At 40.1% G+C, this 18,185-nt stretch overlaps 1 protein-coding gene and 1 long non-coding RNA gene across 2 annotated transcripts in view; both read right to left on the bottom strand.

The window, feature by feature from the left end:
- Positions 1-18,185, bottom strand: part of LOC132144260 (sialoadhesin-like) — a 120,692-nt gene that overhangs the window by 9,222 nt on the left and 93,285 nt on the right. Inside the window, exon 15 of the mRNA XM_059555040.1 lies at positions 17,518-17,769. Within this exon, the coding sequence (XP_059411023.1) occupies positions 17,518-17,769 (252 nt within the window). The remainder of the gene's footprint in view (positions 1-17,517; positions 17,770-18,185) is intronic.
- LOC132144133 (uncharacterized) lies at positions 11,674-12,425 on the bottom strand. The gene is made up of 4 exons (XR_009434324.1): positions 12,329-12,425; positions 12,148-12,218; positions 11,878-12,054; positions 11,674-11,717 (listed from the first exon to the last, which is right to left on the bottom strand). It is a non-coding gene; the product is annotated as an uncharacterized LOC132144133 (long non-coding RNA).

The raw sequence follows: 18,185 nt of genomic DNA, 5'->3' as shown, positions 1-18,185 counted from the left end.
GCTTTTGCATTTGTCTTTTCTTTTTGCTACATCAGATTATGATGTTTTATCTGTCTACACTGGATGGCATCAGTTTACTGATTTGTCATGTCAAATCGTTTTGTGCTGCATCCAAAGCTATAAATATCACTGATTATAATGGGTTTAATTGGCTTTTGCTGTGTAACACTGCACACGTCTGCAGTAGGCCTGCGTAATAGTAAAATTCACAAACTCAGAAAGGGAATGAGAGCTTAAAGCTTCGTACAAAGCAAAATCTCCAGTGTTAATTTAACACTCTGAGTGTGGACACATAAACACTGAAGCAGTGTTAAAAAAACACTGAAGCAGAGTTGAAGTTAATGAGATAATTCAGAAGTTAATTAAGTTAATTGAGTTATGATTGACCATTATTGAACCATAGTAAAATCCATAAGATTGCCTGGGCTCTGGTCTGTATGTTAAAACGCAGTTACCACAGCCACACAAAACCTAAAGTTAATAACTGAAGGGTCAAGATCCCAACTAAAGCAAACACTGACCACTATAATGGTGACACACAAATTGTGATTTTCTTGTTTGGTGAGTCTGCTTGTTAACATCAGGTGTCTTCAATAATGGTCAATCATAACTCAATTAACTTCTTAATTATCTCATTAACTTCAACTCTGCTTCAGTGTTACTTTTAACACTGCTTCAGTGTTTTTATGAGTCCACACTCAGAGTGTTAAATTAACACTGGACATTTTGCTGTGTACATTGCCTAGCTGACCTGGGGGCTGTTCCATAAACCAAGATTAGAGTGTAAGCCAGGCTTATTTCGGTTATTCAGGATAATTTTTGGTAGATTCGGTTTCATAAATCAAACTTACAAAAGTTCAAACTCAGTTACCCCGGCAACTTATGCTGGCAAATTAACCTGGTCCAGGGCAGGCTAACTCTCAGGCTAAGTCTGAGTTCAGTTCTAACGAGCATACCATTTATACTCACCTTCTGGTATTTCGATGTCATTTTATTTTACTTAACCACTATTAATAAAAATGTTTTTTTTTAATAAATAAGCAAATGTACTTTACTAATAAATGTAAGAAATTATAAGGTATAAATACACTAAGAAATGTTCAAAACTTGTGTGTTTAATTGGTGAGTTTGGTTAATGAGTTTGGTAATTAATTAAAAGTATATAAATAGGGAGCTGAAATCGTTTCCACACTTAACCATGTCGTGTCCTTTCATAGATGAGGTGGTGGATGAGGGAGCTATAGTCTTGCGGAGGGCATTTCAAAGAGAGAGAACTTTCAGAGACAGGTCAGACCCATTGGCTTTTAATGACAGCTACCTGTATGAGCGATATAGGTTCTCAAGAGATGGGATTGCATATATTTGTAGATTACTAAGCCCCAATTTACATTGCAAATAATACACGCTGCAACAGAGCGCTCACAGTCCCACAGACGGTGTGCATTGCACTTCGCTTTTTTGCCAGTGGAACATTCTTGTACACAGTTGGAGATGCAGAGAATATCAGCAAATGTAACGGATGTGGAAGGACACACTCACAAATGGGGTTCGGCTCGAATTTATCTTTTTTTTGGAAACAACAAGAAGAAAGACAATTTACATTGGCTGTTGACAGACTGCAGACATCCATATGAACCACAGCGTCGACACTTGAATCTGCTGCCGTACCACTAACTCGTATTATTCACATTAAACACATAGTAATGATATACAATGTGAAAAACTTAACATAATACTTATAATAAGTACACCAATGTAAATGTACAAGATTGGTTAATTGCAGACAACATCAGTAATTCTTCATTAATTGTCAAATAACATTTGTTAACAATTATAACAGAATAAACATGAAAGCAACATACCTTTTTTTTGGAAACAACAAGAAGAAAGACAATTTACATTGGCTGTTGACAGACTGCAGACATCCATATGAACTAGAAAGATAGAAATTTCACATTCACCCAACTCATAATACAAATAATCGTCAGATAGTTAAGACAGACGCAATCGTCACGAGAAATGAATCCGTGCTCGCACGTGTGACGCACATGGAAATTCAATACATCTTATAATACTCTCAACAACCGTGTTAAAGTGCTAAATGCATTATCTATATGTTCACATATATGTATGAAATATATTGCGTCGAAAAGATTCACTTGAAACGTATAATTTTCACAATTAATTTGTTAATGCGTCAGAGCATGAAAAACCATACATACCCACAGCGTCGACACTTGAATCTGCTGCGGTACGGCAAGAGAAGAGCGACAAAATTCAATATCTGCAGTACCATTAATAGCCACAGGAGGGGAGCCTTCTAACACCAATAAATATAAACAAATGCCCTATTTTATGAAATTCACACAATACTCTTTAAATCAAATGTTCTTTTTAACCCTGTTACATCCACCTACACTGAATTACATAAAATATATGCATGACCAGGGGAATATCAACAACGAAACACTTTTCCTTCACAATAATAAATTTCACAATACGAAAGTAACTCCTATAGGAGAACAGTCAAAAACCAATCATCCCTTAAGGACGAAGTGATGAGAGAGTAGCGCTAAGCTCTCTCACCAGCTACTGACAGCAGAACATCTACATACATTCCGCAATATCCTTCCATACTCTATTCACCATTACAATACCAAAACAAAAAAAAACAATTTAAAGATACACAAGGTGTACTCAAAGTTGTGAAGGCAACCCATTTCTTCAGGTATGTGCATAATCTGAACTACTGCTTTTAGACTATAAAACAGCTTTAACACTATTTTAGACAATATGCCAACAGGCACGAAACCAAAAGTCTTGTTCTAAGCAGAGAAAGCCCTAAGCAATGACTTGCAAACAGCTTGAACATTGTGTTTTGTATCTTGAACCACAGCCTGTGTAGACATTACATGTATTAATCTTTCAACAGGTCTAACGACTCGACCAAAACGTGTCCTAACCTGTGTGACTGAGCTAGAATTTTGCGGTACATTATCAGTGTCAGCTACATGTGTGTTGGTAGGAGTTTGAGAGGGTGGCTGGGCAGACAGGACTATCTCAGAATCGGATTCATGTGAATCTGAACCGCCTCTTGTGTCTCCATCAGAAACAGATGTTCTTACATCTCTTGACATGTCAGATACATGGCTTTTTGGTGCAGAAAGGAAGGCCTCAGCTACCGGATCTACCAGAACTCCACTTGGGGTTTGATCAGACTCATGATGTGATCCTTCAGGCAGCTCCGAAACCCAACTTATCGTTCTGTTTCTGGTATCAGATTCCTGAACTGACATAGAATCATCCTCACAATTAACGTCAGCATCATCACATGAGGCTATCACCTTGCCTCTCGTCATCACCGAGTCATCCATTGTAACACTGCTGTAGCTATCCTCTGTGTGCTCAGATACTACCGCATCTCCTCCCAAAGACTCATCCTCCACTGCACACAATGACAGGACTGAAGATGACCTCTGGCAAGAAGTGGAAACACCAGAAAGTTGATCAGACTGAGGGTGCTCTACGTTCACTGGTAAGAAATTCACCAACATCAATAGGTTTCGATGAACCACTTTTTCCTGACCTGTGGCTGGGTTACGGATCCTGTAAGTATGAGTGTCTGGTTTACGATCCACAACAGTGTAAACTTTTGACTCCCACCTGTCAGCAACTTTCTTCTCACCCCTTTCGGTTTTATTGGCTAAGAGCACCTGGTCACCTGTTTCGATGAGTAGTCCTTTTACCCTTCGGTTGTACAACTCTGCATGTCTGTTCTGTTCTTTTGTTGCATGTTCGTTCTGTTCTTTTGTTGCATGTTCTTGTGCGATCTGTAACGCTTCTTTCAGATCTTTGACCAGAGTGGATACAGAGCGAAACAGAATGTCAATGGGCAGACGGGGTACACGCCCGAACATCAAATAAAAAGGAGCATATCCTGTCGTCTCATGGATTGTGCAATTATACAGAAATGTCAGTGTCTGCAACCGTCTCGGCCAATCTCGCTTCACATCTGGTGACAAAGCCCGAATCATATTTCCAAGGGTTCTATTAAAGCGCTCCACACTTCCATTACCCATTGGGTGATACGGTGTTGTGCGCGACTTGTTCACTCCAGAGACCCTTAGAAGCTCTCGGATCAATTTACTTTCAAAACTCGGACCCTGGTCGCTATGTATGCGTTCTGGCAGGCCGTAGATGCAAAAATACCTGTTCCATATTATCCTGGCAACCTGTTTGGCAGATTGATCTCTACACACAAAGGCTTGTGCTAGCCTCGTAAAGTGATCGGTTATCACCAAAACGTCAACAGACTTGTTAGTAGAGTCTTCAGCTGACCAGAAGTCTATGCAGACAAGCTCTAACGGTCTACTTGTTAAAATGTTCTCCAGGGGTGCTCTACCAGAAGGATCAATCGTTTTGCTCACAGTGCAGCGATGACACAGGCGCACATAGTCTCTCGCATTTCGCTCCATGTTCAGCCAAAAGAAGCGCTGCCTTGCAAGGCTAACACTCCGCGACTGACCTTGGTGACCACAGTCGTCATGGATTCCTTTCAAGATCACACTCACTAAAGACTCTGGAACCACAAACTGAAAGCGTTTTTTCCTTGATAGTCGGTCACAGGACACTCTGTACAAGATACCACTTCTGACAACAAGTTTCTCCCAGTGCCTCAGGTATCGAAGAACACTCGTTGATTCCTTTGACCTCTCTCTTCTTGAAGGCCTACGCTGACGCTCAACATAATACAAGACTCTTGACAGAATTTTGTCTGAGAGCTGTTTTTCATGCAGCTCCTGTTCTGAATATGTTGGCAACGTGTCCTGCCCTTCTGACATCAACTGAGGTAAGTGAACAATGACAGACATTGCTCGTGCTCTGGCACCGATGTTCCACTCAACATGCAAGTTCAATATAGCAGAGACATCTGCATTCGAGACAGTTAGAAGGTCTTTGGTATGCTTTATGTCTGGTCTGCATGACTGGCCTAGATTAATGACACCCAGCCTCCTATCTGAATCACAGGAACGCCTGAATGCATCCTGCACAGAATCTGTGGACATCCCTCTGGATCCAGCCAGTAGTGGTCCATATGGCTCTTTGAGCAGTCTCTGCGTGACATCAGTTTTGACAAATGGAACCCTGCTCAGGGCATCAGCGACTATGTTCTGGGGACCAGGCACATACTTTATGTCAAAGTTGCAGCTAGCCAACTTACAAAACCCAAACTTGATTGCTGCGAACAACGTTGGGTGGCTAAGTATATGAGCCAAAGGATTATTGTCAGTCAAGACAGTAAATTCATGTCCTTTGAGCCAATGACTGAATTTATCACATACTGACCATTTTAAGGCCAAAAACTCCAAACGATGTGCTGGATAATTTTGCTGCGACCGAGAAAGGGACTTGCTGGCGAAGGCTACTGGCCTGGCTTTTGTCTCCCCCTCTGTGACCTGAGAGAGCACAGCTCCAATACCATCTAAGGAGGCATCCGTTGCCAGTATGAAAGGGCGATCAAAATCTGGATGGGCAAGGACAACGCTCTTGACCAATGATGTTTTAAGCCGCTCAACTGCCTGGTCCTGCTCTTGTGTCCAGTCACTAGATTTCAGCTTCCTATTCTGATGAGCATGACCCAGCCTCCTCAGATTCCTTGCTGTCGTCTTTTGACCCTTCAGAAGATTAAAAAGTGGCTTGGCTACTGCAGAATAGTTTGGAACAAAGTGCTGGTAATAATTCACCATTCCCAAGAATGATCTTATCTTCTTCTGAGAAGGAGTTGTTCCATCAAGCTCCATCAAATCTAAACTGGTTATCTTAGAGATGCTTTCAACTTTACTTGGGTCCGTAGAAACACCCGTCTGATCAATCATGTGCCCAAGGAACTTCACTGATTTTCTCATCAGGTGACACTTCTTTGGAGCCAGCTTAAGATTGTGTGTGCGAAGCCTGCCAAACACCATTTCCAAGCGATCAATAGCGATTTTATCATCTGGGCCGAAGACAATCAGATCATCCACATAACACAGGAGACTGAGAAAGTTTTCATCCCCGAATATGTTGGTCATCATCCGCATGAAGCTGCCAGGACTGTTGCAGAGACCTTGGGGTAATCGATTGTACTCGAAAAGGCCCATGGGTGTAGTAAAGGCGGTAAACTTGCGGTCCTCCTCATGCAGCGGCATATTAGAATCCGGACGTCAAATCCATTGTGCTAAAGAGGGCGTTACCGCCAAGTGCTGCCAAACAATCCGCCTGGTGAGGAAGAGGGTGCGCGTCCTTCAGCGTTCTCCTGTTCAGCCAACGGAAGTCAGTGCACACACGCAGGTCTCCATTCTTCTTCCAGACCAAAACGAGAGGAGAAGCATACTCACTGGTAGATCGCCTAATAATCTCCTTCTCCTCCATTTCAGTCAGCACCTGACGCAGTTTTTGATATTGACCGGGTGCTACCCGTCTGAAAGGAAGCCTGAATGGTCTGGTGTCTGAGAGGTGTATTCTGTGCACGAAACCCTTTGCTTCCCCACAATCAAGATGGCCACGTGAAAAGATTTCTTCATAACTCAGAATCAGGTTCAGCAACCGTTGCTTGCATGCATCTGAGATATCACACGAGTCAATGTTAAGACTGTCCAGCCCAACTGACTTCAGTCGCTCGCTCACAGGTGACACTTCGGCCTCATCATCAGACAACCTTGTGGGGCAGTTTACCAGGAAAGGATCGACAGTATTGGCGTCATCAAGATCTTCAAGCGCAATGCACGGATAAAGATCTGCAATTTTTGCATTCCGTCTCAATAACACTGGACTCCCTGATGTGTTGATAAGTTTCAAGGGGACCCATCCATCTCGCCACAGAGACGTGATTAGCCTAGCCACCATAACACCTCTGGGAGCTGAGTGAGAAGATGTAGGTTCAGTCATGACTGCACTTCCCGGGGACACAACAGCAGATTTGGGCAGCTTCCCCCATACTAAATACTCACGGCCCGGCTCGAGCTGGACAGCTGAATTGCATCTGACTGTTCCTATCTTCCCAGGAATCTCTTCTCCTCTCCAGCGGTCCAATCCAGCAAGCATCGACAAGAAACTTTCACACTCAGGGTCTGCTGAAGTTGGATTAGACAGAGCTTGCCAAAATCCATCGCATAGTTTGAAGTATCGGAGAATGTGTTTAATGACATTAGTCCCAATTATCAGCTCATCATGTTGTCCAGGAACCACTAAGGTGGGTACTGCCATCTTTATACCATACACTTCTATGGTAAGATTGAATGATGATTTAGGTTTCACACGCAGCCCTCCGCAGCCTACAAGGGTGACATCAGTTTTGAACTCACTGGATTCATCCACTGCACCAGCTGATCTCAGTTTCATTTCAGCAGACTCATTTATAGTGCAGGCCATCGAACCACTGTCCAACATTGCATCTAATGTCACCGTGTCCCCAATCTTCACTGGCGTATAAAATAGACTGTCACGTCCCCCTACAATGTGCGTGTTCTGATAAATGACTTCTGAATGATCAAGACTTCCTTTGGCTAAAAGGTATGTATTCTCAGACTCACAATCATCAATGGCTTGGGAGTTACAATGAGGACCCGCACTGCCTCCCTCCAAATACGGGTCTGCTAGTTTCCCTCATGTTGTGTCTGGGCAGGGGAGCGTTTAGGACAATCCTTCTTTGTGTGCCCTGGGGAGAAGCATGCAAAACACAGTTTGTCTGTCATACAGTGTGTCACTGTGGTGTGTTTGCTGTCATTACAGACTCGACAGGCACTTCTGACAAAACTGCGCTGCTGTCTAGAGCCATGCCTTGGGTTGGAAACATCACGAAATTGCACCCTGCCCATGAGCTGCTCCATCATCTCCATCATTCGAGTGAGCAACTGACTCTCAGCCTGTTGTGTGTGTTGAGACATCGCTGGGGCCGGAGTTGAGCAGGAGGAGGGCTGATGAGGTGCCAGATTGGGTGCTGGTGTAGGCTCTGGCTGACGACGTACCTGACTATCAGGCATAGAACTGAATGATTGGGCTGGAACAGAAGGCGACTCAGTCTTGGGGCAATCGTACATAACATGTTCACTGTTGAACACTGCAGTTGTGTGGCTCCGTAGATTCGCTGTACTATTTCCCCGGCTTCTAAATTCCCTCTGGTAATCATCAATCCTGCTCTGTATTTCTTTTGCACTCCATTCTTGAACAGGCTTGCATCTGAACATACTCGCCAAATTGGGGTCAGGACAAAATTTAACAAACATCCGTGTTACCTCCTCTCCTATGTTGTCGAAACGTTTGCCTTGTCTTCGCAGTCCCTCATCTGCCAGATCAGCCGCTTTGTTAATTCGAATCCAGTAGTCCACAGGATTCTCTTTGGCTCTGGGGAGAGTGGCATAAAAATCTGCGAGTGGCAGGCAAGAGGTAGATTCACTGAAGTACTGCATAAGAATGCTATAAATTAACTCAGGTTCCTGTCTGACGTTGAGCATATCATCACTGCGAAGGCTGACTTTGAAAACATCTCTTGCCTTTCCAGCTAGTCTACTCATTATCTCTTCGGCCTGCTCATGAACAGGGCACTTCTGCTTTCTTAAGTAAGCTTTTGTCCTGTCCACCCACTCCTCAGTGCCATACTTATCAGAGCCATCGCCATCAACTTCATGTGCACTGTAACATTTGGTGCCATCATTTGTGTATGTGTACACTGTTCTGTACGTGCTGGTGTCCGAGTGTAACTGAGCGAATTGGTTTGGCAATCAGCATTTGCATTAACTAAGCCAGCAGACACTAGTTTTGCAACTATCGACTCGCCAATTTGCGAACCTAACTGGCCTACCATGTCTGTGAGGTGGTCAAAAGCAACTCTATCAACACCAGGTGTCGAGGTGTATGGACCCTCACCAGGAACCCGACCAACAGGAGTACCGCCCGGGAACTGACTCAACCCAATACCCCTACCGTTGTCATCATATAACTGTGGTCGTCCAACCCCCCGACTAACGTCTTCACGAAAAGTACCACCTTCGGCACTACTCACTAACCATGTACCCCTTCCTCTAGGGAAGCCCATGTTACCATAACATGATGCGTCTAGATCACCATCATATTCAGGTTTCTCAGCCATAATGAAATCAAAAGTTGTGCATAAAAAAAAAATAAAAAAAAAATAATAAAACAAGAAAAATATCAACGAGATTGACTATGAGGAAGCTCACTACATGAAATTATATACAGTCAAATCAGAACTACATTCCATGTGTCCATGCGTTGTGTATGTAATAAACTAATGTACAGTCCCAATGACAGTGTGTGAGTATGTGTATACTGTCCGCATCCAAAGCATTGAAGACTTGATCCTTCTGACGAACTTGACCTGCTCACAGCAACGAAGATTCGAACCACCAATGAACTCGATCTGCACACAGCAATCACGGTCGATCTGCATCAAGCTGATCAAGGGATCCACGGAGTCACGGCACCAGTGTAACGGATGTGGAAGGACACACTCACAAATGGGGTTCAGCTCGAATTTATCTTTTTTTTGGAAACAACAAGAAGAAAGACAATTTACATTGGCTGTTGACAGACTGCAGACATCCATATGAACCACAGCGTCGACACTTGAATCTGCTGCCGTACCACTAACTCGTATTATTCACATTAAACACATAGTAATGATATACAATGTGAAAAACTTAACATAATACTTATAATAAGTACACCAATGTAAATGTACAGGATTGGTTAATTGCAGACAACATCAGTAATTCTTCATTAATTGTCAAATAACATTTGTTAACAATTATAACAGAATAAACATGAAAGCAACATACCTTTTTTTTGGAAACAACAAGAAGAAAGACAATTTACATTGGCTGTTGACAGACTGCAGACATCCATATGAACTAGAAAGATAGAAATTTCACATTCACCCAACTCATAATACAAATAATCGTCAGATAGATAAGACAGATGCAATCGTCACGAGAAATGAATCCGTGCTCGCACGTGTGACGCACATGGAAGTCCAATACATCTTATAATACTCTCAACAACCGTGTTAAAGTGTTAAATGCATTATCTATATGTTCACATATATGTATGAAATATATTGCGTCGAAAAGATTCACTTGAAACGTATAATTTTCACAATTAATTTGTTAATGCGTCAGAGCATGAAAAACCATACATACCCACAGCGTCGACACTTGAATCTGCTGCGGTACAGCAAGAGAAGAGCGACAAAATTCAATATCTGCAGTACCATTAATAGCCACAGGAAGGGAGCCTTCTAACACCAACAAATATAAACAAATGCCCTATTTTATGAAATTCACACAATACTCTTTAAATCAAATGTTCTTTTTAACCCTGTTACACAAAGCATCAGTTTGCCGCTCTGTACGAACTGTGTACCTTTCTTTAAAAAGACTACTCAATGTGTTCATCACATTCCCTGGCCACGAAGCTATTCGTACCATTAAACATGCCTTTTATGGAATAGCTGGTAAGTTCAAATAACTATAAAACATTGAAATATTTCTTGACTGTTGATTTTACATGGGACATATTTAAAACAAACATAATTTTCCTAGGTTTCCCAAATGTTATCGGTGCATTGGACTGCACCCATGTGCGTATTAAGTGTCCGTCTGGTCCACATGAAGCGGACTTTGTGAATAGGAAATCAGTACACAGCATCAATGTACAGGTACGGTCCCACTGAGATGATATTGAAGGCTATGCTCTAGCACTAAGTGTTCTGTACTAAGCTGGGCACCAGATTGCATCATCACAAATGTAGAGGCCAAATGGCCAGGCTCTGTGCATGACTCCAGAATCTTTAGAGCCTCATCTCTCTACCAGCAACTAGCAAGAGGTATGCTAGTAATCACTTAAAATCGCAAAAAGTCTTAAAAAAAGAAGAGAAAAAAAACTACATTATATATATATTCATTCTGTCTATACAGGAGAATTCTCAGGAGTTTTGCTGGGAGACAAGGGATACCCATGCCTGCCTTACCTCTTGACTCCCTATCAGGAGCCCCAGACAGAGGCACAGCACCGCTACAACATTGCCCATGCACGCACAAGAGGTCGTATGGAGATGGCATTTGGGCTGAAAAAGTCAAGGTTTCAGTGTATGAAGCACCTCAGAGTGACTCCACCTAGGGCATGTGACATTGTAGTTGCTTGTGTACTTGCATTTTTCTGTAGCTGTTGAATTTCCAGCTCCAACTTCCTCATCTTCAGTTTTTTATACTGGATGTTGATATCAATCGCTTCCATTTGTTTAAGGAGGTTGCGTTTATACACTCCTTTTAGGTTTTCTGGGTTCTGTAGCAGCATAGATTTAAGTTATTTCATTGAATACTCTTGTCACATTGTTTTCATTTCTTAATACTCACTTTGTCACATGTGGTCCCAGACTGAGAGGGCTCTAGAACAGTGTCAGCATCCTGAAAACACATTATGATCATTTTATCACACAAGTACACTTTTTAATATTCAATACAGTATCACATGGAACCTGTGACTACCTCAGGCCTCCTTGAACATGCAGACACAGTGGTCACAGGGAGAAGGCCCATCAGTTGAGGAGGATGAGGAGACTGATTAAACTTAGTTAAACTCATTAGCTTACATGACTGATTTAAAAGTTCTCATACTCACAGGCAACATGATGTCTGGTGGATCCATAAAGCATACAGAATCTTGATAGAAAAAAAATATTTTTTTTTTACCAAAATGCACCACTACAGTAGCACAAGTACCTCTACGTGACATTACTGCTATGGTGTACTTAGGCTTACAATGCCTAAGGAAGGAGGAAATCAGTTAGTCAGGAAGGAATAATGATAATAAAACACACACCTTTTATATACTCACTCCTTATACTACGTGATATAATTTTAGATGATGTGCCCCCCTCTATTCCCTCAAGGACGGGCCTCCCTTTATTAATTTCCAAAGCCAGCTCCTCTGCAGGAGTGAAGCTGGCTGGTGGTGGCCCTCCCCCAGTGCCAGCAACCTCAGTCTTCTTTTTGGTCGCTGCAATTAAAAAAAATACATTAAAAAAACCTGAATAGTTGTAACTTCAAGCTGGCATTGATTACATATATACATACCATTGGATTTACTTACCATTCTGAACTATATTTTTATATTTTATTTTCACCTGCTGCCAGGTTCTTTTTCCTTCACTTAAGTTGCTGCTGCGTGAAAGCAATTTACATTACGGTTATTCACACACAAACTTTGCAATGTATTGTGACACACATTCAATGTTGATAAAGTATTTTAAATAGCTTACACCGCTACTTACGCATTGAGACGATCAGCAATTTCCTGCCAACCTTTCTCTCTTGCTTTATTTATTGCTGCTGTATTGCCTTTTTTGGTGATGACATCTTTAAATTCTTCATAGGTTTCCAAAAGCAAACGCTGTTCCGTTGCCGTGAACATCGCTGCTCTATCTTTTCCTTTTGTTGCCATGGTAGCCCACAGTAAATCGATTGACCCATGCTCGACTTTTCAGGACTTTTAAACAATGGCGTGCACGCGCAATTATCTAGACTATTTAAACCTGACTCAAATTAGTAAGATCACATGATCCTCAACTTACTGTTATGGAACCAATTTAAGCGCGGATGTTTAGCTCGGCTCATTCAAGTCAGGTGTTGGACTTTAATCCCCGCTTTTCTAAGCGGCTTTTATGGAACAGCCCCCTGCTCCCAAATCATATTCATCATAATAAATATCTACATGTTTGCTTACTTTGAATCAATTTCCTCACACTGATACGGTACACTCACATTACATTTCCACACTATGGGAAAAACCAAATATTAAAGCAGATTATTTTCATTCATGAAAGCAGTTTTACCCCTCAACACTTAGCAACACTGGTTCTGTGTCTGAATGTCTGTTTTTGTTCTGGTCTGTTTGATTCCACACACGGCCAGTTTACCCAAAAGTATTTTGACACCCAGGTTGTCAGCTGGTGGGATACACAGCGTATAGCAGCCATGGACTTAAAAAGTCTCAGCATCCATCTACAAGACTCTGTGACCAGAGGCAGGTAAATCAACTCATCAACTTACAGTGCAAAGTTTGTTGCCATCCATTGGCCTTTTTGTAACTTTAATTAATTTTAAATTGTTAAAATTTTGGTTACAAGTCACTAACAACATCAATACTCTCAATAGCAAAATAAAAATAGAAACTTGAAAAATATGTCGTATGAGCAGGTAGCCTTAAATGACTATAACTTGGTTAGGCTTTTAAACAGACCAGAGCAACAATTAAGTGTAAAATGTGCTAAATTGTCATAGTGATGTCATAATGAAAAAAAAGACTTTCTGACAATGTTAAAATGTAATGTACAGAGGTGGACACTCCAGGAGTCAGAAAGTAAAAGTCCTGCCATATTTTTGCCCCACCCATGATTTCAGCAGCTGATTTCATCAGAGGAGGAACCAAGTCATTCCTTCCAAGTCACAAACCAGTCTTGAGTCAAATCCTAAGTCCTCAAAGAGTTAAAGTTAATGAGATAATTAAGTAACTAATTAAATTATGATTGTGCATTAGTGATGAACACCTGCTGTTAACAATCAACATCACTGAAGAAAAGAGAAACACAAAAACTACAAATGACTTTAATCACAGCCTTGGATGAAATCAGTTGGAAGGAAATAAAAAAATAACTTTGTCACCATAATTGTGGTGAGTATTTGCTTCATTTGGGCTCTTGAGCCTTTTAATGGTTTTGATAAGTTTGCTTCTAAGCAAATGCATTACTGTTTCACAGCAAACATTTGTGCACTGCAGAAACAAACTAGCAGGTAACTAATGCTTTTGATGAATATATGATCTTAATGAATATATAATCTTGATTCAAATTTGTTAATCTTAAAAAAAACAGTAATGTTTTATTAAATATTATCAACACAATACTTCAATATTAAGAAGAAAAAGAAGCTGTTTAGGATTATGCATTTAGTCATGATCATTTATCATGTGATCCTCAACAGTGGTGACAAATAATTATTCATACTACAGTGCATTATGGGAGTTTTACATGTATTGTAACATGAAGTATTTTGTTGATTGTCACCATTGTAGAGATTCATATGCTGGTTCTATCTGTGTGTGTCTCAAAAGCACTTGAGATCAAATTCGTGTATGTATTACACAGATTTAAAATCTATTTCCTGTAAATGATGTAGTACCTTTTTTGTGTGCTGTAGTTTCTCTGGGACAATTATTCAAAAGACAAACTTATGAAAAAAGACATTATTTTGAATATAACACCAGCTCATTGTGCCTATATGTTAATTGCATATCTCTGGTTTCTACAACAACACATATAAAGCTACAGAGAGAGACCTAGCACAACAAAACGAGGGTCAAGAGCTCAACTAAATCAAACACTGATCTCCATGATGGTGGCATCATTTTAACCAATAAAACATCATAATCTGATCCTCTGTAATTCTCAATAATGGCAGGTGTTAATCATTAATGCACAATCATCATTTAATTAGTCACTTAATTATCTCATTAACTTTAACTCTTTGAGGACTTGGGATTTAACTAGAGACTAGTTTGTGACTTGGAAAGAATGACTTGATTCCTCTGGTGAAATCGGCTGCTGAGTTCATGGGTGGATGAGAAGACTTTAAGCTGAAAGCCATTAATGTCCAAACAGCAGAACAGTCCATTGTGTAAATGTGTGAAATCAAGCAGAGAAGGAGCTGGAACATGACCTGGACTGAATCCCACACAGCAAAATCCCCAGTGTTAATTTAACACTCTGAGTGTGGACTCATATAAACACTGAAGCAGTGTTAAAAGTAACACTGAAGCAGAGTTGAAGTTAATGAGATAATTAAGCAGTTAATTGAGTTATGATTGAGCATTATTGAAGACACCTGATGTTAACAAGCAGACTCACCAAACTATTGATTGTGGTTTGAACTAATTGACATGGAGTGACCTGAATGCCTGAGTTTACTGTATACATAAATTCAGTGAAAAAAGTAAGCAACCCAGCATTTTTGGAATATTATGACATGTTTTTAAAAGTTAGTTCTAAATAAAAATAAAAAAAAGATTTTGTTAGTTAACACACACAGACATCAAAAATCAGCGTGAGCATCACAACAATGGTGACCATCAAAAAAGCATGTTGTAGCCAATAAAAACTCATCCATGGCTCCCATCATGCATTGCGGCATGAATAAATTATGATCTGAACTGTCTTTTTAACTTTTTATTCTAACTATATTTCATTTTTGCTGTTTTTATGTGAATTTTTAGTATCTAGTTTTGTGATTTTCAGAGTAGATCGGTTTATCTGAAAATGCTGTTTGACACCGTTGTTGAGATTCATACGCTGATTCTTGTTATCTTTGTGTGCCTAAAATCAAAAATTTTTATTAAAAAAAAAAGATCAGAATCACTTGCAAAAGATGCCTACAAAACAGCCAGTATAGAGAATACAGACTCTTTCATTTTGGAATCAAAGCTGTTACAATCAATAAGGGAAGTTTTACTTAGAGAAAAAAGTTTAAATGAGTTCAGTATTTCAGGTCAAACAACGATTACATTAAAACATAATCATCACCACCTTTTACACATTTTAAAAGTAAAACGTCACAAGCCAAGATCCCAACTAAAGCAAACACTGATCACTATAATGGTGACACACAAATTGTGATTTTCTCGTTTGGTGAGTCTGCTTGTTAACATCAGGTGTCTTCAATAATGCTAAATCATAACTCAATTAATTTCTTAATTATCTCATTAATTTCAAACCTGCTTCAGTGTTACTTTTAACACTGCTTCAGAGTTTATATGAGTCCACACTCAGAGTGTTAAATTAACACTGGAGATTTTGCTGAGTAGGTCTCCTGTGAGCATCAGATCGACCACATGTTCTTCATTTGACTGAGCTGTAGATCACGTCCTCAGATCTGGGGAGAAAGTTTATGAATATGATGATGTTACTCCAGCACGTGACAATGCATCATTTCAACAACACAAAAACAAGAGGTCTGATAAAGCATTGAATGTGTTTCGTTTGGGTTCAGATGAATCATTCATCACCTGCTGGAATCAGATGGATGTTGCATCTCAGTGGTCTCTTCAGTCTTGTTCATGTCTTTGTTCTTGAAGTGATGGACACTGACATACTGAATCTCTTCAGCATCTCCAGAGTCTTTTTCTGTTTGTTCTCTCCCTAAGCGTTTGGGTTTCTTCACTTGAACCATGGCATACAGATCATCCGTCTGATTGGCTGATGCTACTGAATACACTGGATCGTCATTGGTCGGAGCAGTTTCTCCTGATCTGCTGACACGATCCCCCTGCTGTTTCATAACATAACAATCACACAGATATCACAAGATCAATCTAAACTATTTTCTCAAATATTAGTCAAGCAACAGTACATTACTTTTTAAGTCTTAATTTTTATAGTCAAATATATAATCCACATCATGATCTTGCTGCCTTTGTAGATTGAGGTATGTTTTATCAAACCTGATTTTGTCTGACATCTTCAGCTCCACTGTCTCTCCTCTTCTTCCTGGAAATTTTGTTACAAACTGAACAGTAATTTATTGCAAGTAACATTTAACATTTTACAATAAGTTTAAGAAATTCTGCATTTGTGTTAATTTGTGAAATTACTTTGTAATGCAAGGGGCTCACTTAATAAACAAAATGATGATCATGGTGATGATGATGATGAAGATCAATCCTCCACATCCCACCACAATCCCAGTAACTGTGTGCGGAGCAGCTCTCTGAACCCCTGAAACAAGATATTCATGAAGATCATTTCACACTAGAGACAGATGAAACTCAAAGAGTGTCTGTTTATAATGAATACCTTTAACAGAGACTGAAACAGACGCTGATCTCTGAGATCCATGTTGATTCTGAGCCTCACAATAGTAGCGTCCGCTGTGACTGGAGTTAAAGCTGGAGATGTTGAAACTCTGTCCAGATCCAACAGCTGAGCTTTGATTCTCCTTAAACCAGCTGAAGTTCAGAGCAGGAGGGTTTGAGTCACTGCTGCAGATCAGAGTCACTGAATCTCCCTCCACTATTTCACCAGACGGACTGATGGACACTGAGACACTGATCCTCTTTGGAGGATCTAGATGAAATGTAAATGATGAATAATTTATTTAACTTCTATTTAACTTATGGTTGTTGACATTAACTGAAGTATATCCACATGCAGAAATTAAAAGAGATTGTATTTGATAAGAAAGGTACATGTATTAATTTATAAACCCATGAAGAGGATCTCTACACACAGATTCTTGATTCACATTCATTTTCATATTATTACATTATTAAATATAAATCATGTCTAATAATAAAAGATGTCATCTATTCAGAATGAATGGGCTGAATTTAACTAATCTGAAGTTAATTCTGAAAATCTCTGAATAATCAGTTAAATATTTCACTAATGTTAAAGAATCAGTTTGTACTCACATCCTACTTGAAGATAAACAGGTGGAGAGATCAGATGTTCCTCTCCTGAAACAGCACACTGATAGTTTCCTGAATCATGAAGACTGACTGACCGCAGCTGAAGCTGATTCTCTGTGATGATTCCTGTAGTTAATCTCTCTGTGTTTCTGAACCAGATGAATGTTGTTTGTTGAGGCAGAGAGCAGCTGCTTTTACATGTCAGAGCGACTGAATCTGTCTCTTTCACACTCTGCTCTGTCTCCACCTGAAGATCTGACAACAACATCTCACTGATTCACCGTTATAGTTTCACCAACATAGCTTAATGTTATAACAATTGAAACTACTGGGCAAAGTTACGTCCAGTGGACGTCTTTTTATGTCTTTTCAGATGTTGAAAAGACGTCCACTGAGGAGCCAGAATGAAAGTTTTTATGACGTCTTTTTTTGACGTCTTTTTTTGACGTCTTCTGTACGTCCGATTAAGACGTTCACAGAACCTCCTTACAAGGTTAAAAACTAGTTCAAAAGTGGTCAGTGGAAATATTTTCACCATCATTTAAGGTTCATTTAGGCATAATTTATACTGTTTCTGGACCAAATACACACTCTCAGGATGCGTTAGATTTAGACTCATGTTATTTCAATGTAATATCCAGACACTGTGTTTGTCTGAAAATCAAGAAAAT

Source organism: Carassius carassius, chromosome 7 (genome assembly GCF_963082965.1).
Source record: "Carassius carassius chromosome 7, fCarCar2.1, whole genome shotgun sequence".
NCBI classification, from domain to species: Eukaryota; Metazoa; Chordata; class Actinopteri; order Cypriniformes; family Cyprinidae; genus Carassius; species Carassius carassius.
Note: the sequence above shows the minus strand (reverse complement) of the source record. Positions and strands in the feature narration are given on the sequence as shown.